Here is a 6,730-nt window from a genome sequence, read left to right on the forward strand (position 1 = left end):
ATGGCTCGTCTAACAATCTTAGCCGGTAAGTTATTTTATTTCAATTTTGTATTAATTTAAAGACAGTGATAGTGTGCAGAAAGTGTTTGAAAAATAAAACCTTTATGTTTTCCTTTTAGGGCTGTCCCTTTTGATGTGTCTCCAGTTGGGTATGCATTCATTATATAACTCATATAACTTTATAATACATGTACATTCAGAGGTGGGAGAAGTACTGAGATCTTATACTTGAGTTAAAGAAGTACCAGACTGTAGTAATACTCTACAAGTAAAAGTCCTGCATTCAAAATGTTACTCAAGTAAAAGTACAGAAATATTAGCATCTAAATATACTTAAAGTATCAAAAGTAAAAGTACTCATTATGCAGATTGGCCTGTTTCAGATTAATATATATTACATTTTTTGATTATAATTATTGATGCATTAAAGTGTTATCAAAACTGGTAAAGGTACAGCTGGATTTAATTATTTGTATGCTGCAGGGTAGTTTGTGAATGTCCTTTCAGGTTTAAATAAAGTTAATTTAAGGGTTGATTATATTTCACACTATTAACCCAAATCTGCAAAGTAACTAAAGGTACAAAGTACATGTAGTGGAGTAAAAGTTGCATACAATGGAAATACTCAAGTAAAGTACAAGTAGTATTTCCAAAATGCATTTAAGTTCAATACTTGAGTGAATGTACTTAGTTACTTCCCACCTCTGTGTACATTGCTTCTAAATAACTTGTTCTAAATATAATCTCCTCTCTCTCATAGTGTCTTCAACCAAACTGGTGTGCTACTTCACCAACTGGTCCCAGTATAGACCAGGTGTCGGCAAATATTTGCCCGCCAATGTGGACCCCAACCTCTGCACACACTTGATTTACGCATTTTCAATGATCAGCCCTTCCAACGAGCTGGCCCCCTATGAGTGGAATGATGATGTTCTCTACAGATCCTTCAATGAACTGAAGAACAGGTGAGTTATTACTGCAGGACCAGTAATACCTGCAGTCTTATCAGCTGTTATTTAACAACAGCTAATCACATCGGCGGGCGGGTGGAAGTTACATGGTTTATTTAGGGCAGTGCTTCTCAAAGTGTGGTCCGCGGACCACTGGTGGTCCGTGAGCGCCCCCTAGTGGTCCGTGAGTATATTGGTAGAATTTCACATTTGAAATAATAAATACATTTTAGTTTTCCGCAATGGAGCGAGCTTAAGTTTGACTTTCGATTGCATGATATAGCCCAGCGCAACACCTTAGTCACACATGTTGCCACCTGTTTGTACCATTTTCAGGCGATTTGTAATCTGTTCTAGAAAAACGATGTGTTTTTGGATATTTGTGGATTTAGGTGGTCCACGAGTGTTTTTTTATTGGTTAAGTGGTCCTTGGTATGAAAAAGTTTGAGAAACACTGATTTAGTGTGACTGGTTAAGTGGTATCCTTTAGTCTCCATATGAGGAAATTGTCAAAGACTAATAAACGGTTAGATTTATTGCAGTGGTGAAACTTTAACTGAGTGGACAGTAAGTAACAAGGAACACCTACAAACAAAATATAAATTGGCAATAATAAATATAAATACTAAAAGCAAGGAAAGGGTTTTAAGGAGAAACTTGTAGCAAGTGAAGTATGAGATCATGAGTAAAAAAGGCATATTCCTGTACATGCACTTTTACATGTAATGCACATTGGGTTGTGTGAAATTATCATGGGCATTGTTTCATGTAATGAAGTATTTGTACATATAAAGAGTGCTTCTTTGACCTTATCAGCAAACGGAACGATCTTACCTCCTCTTTCACTAATAAATGTTATCTTCATCTCTCACAGAAACCCTCGTCTGAAGACTCTGCTGGCTGTCGGCGGGTGGAACTTCGGATCAACACAGTGAGTTGTCGTAGCAACTTAACATCAGCTGCTGTCTAGAGAAAATGATGAGTTAGGCAAATATGCAAAGAAACAAAATATCGATATAAAGTCTTTTAAGATCTTCGTTTAAAGCTTGCAAGCATGACGACTCGTTCAGAGTGCGTCCTGTTCTGTGTGTGACAGCCACTCTTATAGGGACACATCAAAGATCCTTTACATGACAACACAATAACATGTGATCCAGGATGGTCGCCCTATGGCAGTAGACACAACTCACACCCTACAAAGAACATGGGTGTCGCAGCTACTCCCCTAGAGCAAATGTCTTGTCTTTCGTCCTTCCTGTAGTGTCATAAAACCCTTCGTGAACACATCTGTTATCAGACATACATATAGACATACAGGTATACATCAAACATGTTATCATGCCATTCCCAGGATACAGCAGTTACATTTAATTAGGATTACACTGTATTAAGCTTTAATACCACAATTGCCATAACAGAGTCCAAGAGGAATCACAAAGCTGTGAAACTGCTTTATCTCATATAATAAGAAGAACTTCATGAACAGTGTTGCTATAAATTATTTTACATTTACAGATTTACCATCATGGTTTCATCCAAGCCCAACCGCCAGAAATTCATCCAGTCTTCTATCAGATTTTTGAGACTGTATGGCTTCGATGGGCTGGATCTGGACTGGGAGTATCCCGGAGCACGAGGCAGCCCTCCAGAGGACAAGAGGAGGTTCACAGTCCTCTGCCAGGTCAGTGTGGAAGACCTCCCATTGCAGCACTAATGAAATAATCCCACACAGAGGTGGAAGAAGTACTTGAGTTGAAGTACAAATTCTATGGTCTGAAAATATCCATTACAAGTAAAAGTCCTGAATGCAAAATGTTACTTAAAGTAGGACTACAGAAGTGTTTTCAGCTCAATCAGCTTTCACAGTATTTCATTTGTATACAATATTACATTATTCTGTTTTTATCACTAACAAATGCATTTTGGGGGATTTTAAGGTTGTAGTTTGTCAATATGGAGCCAGTTTTAGATTTTTTAAAACACTGCACATTAGTAGTACCGCTGTATTATATCACATTGTGCATATCACGTACATGTCAAAAGTAACTAGTAACTATGAGTGTTTAAGTGGAGTTAACGTACAATATTTGCCTATTAAATGTAATGGGATAGAAGTACAAAGTAGCAGAAAATGGAAATACTCAAGTAAAGTTGAACTATGTCAAAAGTAGTAATTAAGTATGGTATTTGAGTAAATTAGTTGCGTCCAGCACTGATCCCGTAGAATGAAACATCACAATAGCACCCTGATTTAAGCTACTACACTACAGCAATGTAATATTATATTGTACATTTTCCTCAACTATTTAAACTTTGCTTTTAGGAATTACTCGCCGCCTATAAAAAGGAATCCTCTGAAACCAGAAAACCACGGTTGCTGCTCACAGCTGCAGTGGCTGCTGGGAAGGGAAACATCGACAATGGATATCAGATTGCTCAAGTTTCAAAGTGAGTTCCAGTGATGGCGAGTCATTTAGCTTCAAAGTTGAAACCAAATACATGGTTTATTTGTTGTACTATGTGACATCATGCTTGTGTTACAGGTTTTTGGACTTTATAAATGTCATGGCTTATGACTTCCACGGAGCATGGGACCCGTTCACTGGTCACAACAGCCCTCTGTACCGTGGCTCTGCCGATCAGGGCGAAAACATCTACTACAATGTGGTGAGTAAACTCTTTGACAACATGAATGTGTCATCCTCACTAATCAGAAGCTGAATACTTATATGCCCTTGTCTTTTTACTATTACAATGTTTTTTGTCTCACAGGACTTTTCCATGAAATACTGGAGGGACCAAGGAGCTCCTCTTGAAAAGCTCTTAATCGGTTTTACTACATATGGACGCACATTTCGCACAACACCAGCAGGTAATGGTGTTGGAGCACCAGCCAGCGGAGCAGCCGCTGCCGGGCCCTACACCCGGGAAGCTGGGTTTTGGTCCAACTATGAGGTCAGTCAAAGTTCAATGAAGAGCAACACTGAAACACAATTTCATGATTAAATGAACTCAGTGCAGATTTAATTAGTACAAGCCCTCATGAATATATGTCTAAAAGCATGTGGAGGATGTTTAATTATCACTTCCTTCCATTTCTACAGATCTGCACTTTCCTCAATGGAGCCACTCTCAAGTGGATTGATGATCAAATGGTGCCCTATGCCGTCAAAGGAAATGAGTGGGTTGGGTTCGATAACAGAAGGAGCTATGAACTCAAGGTAATAAAAATACATCTTCCTCCACGTCTCTTTGAGATAATGAACAAGATAAAAGTAGCATATACCACTCTACCACTACTCTCCAGCTATTGTTGGAGCAAACAGTAGTGGTGGCTTAAAGCCCAGCTCTGCTCCGCGTCGTCCGTTTAGATGAGCTTGGTCAGATTAATAAGAAAAGGAGTTCAAAACACCGGCATAAAAGTTATAACAATAATCTGATTTTAATGGTAAAAAACATCAATACAAGTTTACAGAGTACTCTGGACTCCCAGTTCTACTGCTGTGTGATACAGGTATCGGGACCTGCCAGTCAGAAACAGGGGGCATTTGGCATGAATAAACAACAGTGTACATATGGACATATTTGGGGCGGAGAGTCACTTCTTATCTTCCACCGGACTCCACTCCTTTAATTTCCCAAGGAAGGTTTCACACAAACTATTCTTTCCCAAACAATCAAACATTGTACACAGATATATTGGTGCTTGAGATTATATTGGCCCCAGAAAGAACCTTGAAAAGAACCTCTCTGTGTGTGTGTGTGTGTGTGTGTGTGTGTGTGTGTGTGTGTGTGTTGTGTGTTGTGTGTGTGTGTGTGTGTGTGTTGTGTGTGTGTGTGTGTGTGTGTGTGTGTGTGTGTGTGTGTGTGTGTGTGTGTGTGTGTGTGTGTGTGTGTGTGTGTGTGTGTGTGTGTGTGTGTGTGTGTGTGTGTGTGTGTGTGTGTGTGTGTGTGTGTGTGTGTGTGTGTGTGTGTGTGTGTGTGTGTGTGGTGTGTGGGGTCATGGAGTGTAAGTAAGAAGGTTTATATATATATAGGATTACTTTAAAAAAGTCCCAAATAATACATGTTTACTGCAATACAGTTCAAGATAATACCTGTTTACTTTAATACAGTTTAGAACAATATCTGTTTGCTTTAATATGCACTAGGAACAGCTGATGACAATGAGCACATCACAGACAGATGTTAATGCCTTATATTGAGCTGGAGGTGGCACTCTAACTGGAAACTGTTTATTTTGGCAAACATCCCCTCAAGACTGGATACTTTTTGTTGGATTATTACAGGTTTCTTGCATTTCTGCTTTAGAGAAAGACACTACAAAGCAGATCAAGCTATAATTAACAGTAATCACATTTATCCCTCAGTAAACTGTGTGTCCTCTGCAAGTCAATCTCTGCTCAGATACTAATATACAAGCAGGGTTACATTAAACAAGCTTTAATGGGGAAACAAGAGAAAATCTTGTACATTCAGTTAATTATCAAAATATCTCGGATCATTTTTTTTTCCATTTTTCTTTTGACAATGCCAGACAAATATATTGCAGTTCAAACATGGCTTCGTTAATTAAACCCTATTCTGGCATAAGGTTGATAAACCTTTCAGGGCCTACAATTGTGCAGGCAAAAAACGATTGCTCATTTGACCTTTTCACTGCTTTATTACTAAAATATTCTTCTCTTTGGACGCAAGGTTATCTCAAATAATAGCCTCTGTGTTTTCTATTTATGTTTGAGGCTTCATGTGATCAGACACGTATTCACTCTATTAATAAAAATACAAATCATATAGTTTAAAATAACAACATTTGCATTTTAGACTGAAGAACTCTCTTTAATTCATATTCCATAGGCAAAGTATATAAAAGATAACAAGTTTGGAGGTGCCTTCATCTGGTCTCTGGACCTGGATGATTTTGCTGGACAGTTCTGTGGCGAGGGAAACTATCCTCTCATCAGCTATCTGCGCTCTCTTATGGATTCAGGTAAACAAACATTTCACCATCTCCTTAGGAAGTACAACCTTCCATAATGTCTTGAATTTAAATGTATTGTTTTTCTTCTTACTAGATTTCCCACCTCCAGTTCCTGAAACCACACTTGCACCAGAGATCACTACAACCCGTCCCGTCGTAGGAAACCAAACAACTTCTGCCACTGCTCCTACAACTCACACTTCCAAACCCACCACCACTCCCACCACCACAACTGCCGCTTCTGGAAGTTTTTGTGCCGGGAAGTCCGACGGCCTCTACAGAAATGACAAGAAGCCCGGCACCTTCTATCAGTGCTTCCAGGGAAGAACATTCCTTCAGCATTGCCCAGCTACTCTAATTTTCAATGAAAGATGTAACTGCTGCGACTGGCCTTAAATAAACAGAAAGGCTTCTTTTATTTGGTTAAATTTGTATACTGACTGCACAACACTTTACTTGTTATTCTCACTGTGAAGGAACATGGGAAAAAAGTTATACATCAAATGGGGGGTTTACCCTTTCATGTAGTGTTATAGGCTGAAACACCAAAGTTCATGCCAGAGGGAGTTTCTCTCAACACACTCCCCCCACACTTTTACACACTTTTACCATTTCAGTCTACTTTCTACTGTATTGTACATTGAGACACAGAATTAGCTTTTAACCCTTTGATACACAAGCTATGGAAACCCCCTCTAAGACACAACATGGGTCAAAAATGACCCTTATTGACTTACAGTGTTATTTAATGCATGGTTGAGTGTTTCTTTGCTATATTTTTGGAAATCAACTTATTTCA

At 38.8% G+C, this 6,730-nt stretch overlaps 1 protein-coding gene across 1 annotated transcript; it reads left to right on the forward strand.

Annotated features, from left to right (window-relative positions):
- On the forward strand, window positions 1–6,327 carry LOC117449779 (acidic mammalian chitinase-like). Its single transcript, XM_034087653.1, has 11 exons — window positions 1–25; window positions 120–149; window positions 761–965; window positions 1,825–1,881; window positions 2,466–2,631; window positions 3,274–3,398; window positions 3,494–3,617; window positions 3,723–3,905; window positions 4,055–4,171; window positions 5,808–5,940; window positions 6,026–6,327. The coding sequence occupies exons 1-11, from the start codon at window positions 1–3 to the stop codon at window positions 6,325–6,327; spliced, it is 1,467 nt and encodes a 488-aa protein (XP_033943544.1).
- Window positions 6,328–6,730: the final 403 nt, after the last annotated feature.

The sequence above is a fragment of the Pseudochaenichthys georgianus genome, chromosome 7 (assembly GCF_902827115.2).
Source record: "Pseudochaenichthys georgianus chromosome 7, fPseGeo1.2, whole genome shotgun sequence".
NCBI lineage: Eukaryota > Metazoa > Chordata > Actinopteri > Perciformes > Channichthyidae > Pseudochaenichthys > Pseudochaenichthys georgianus.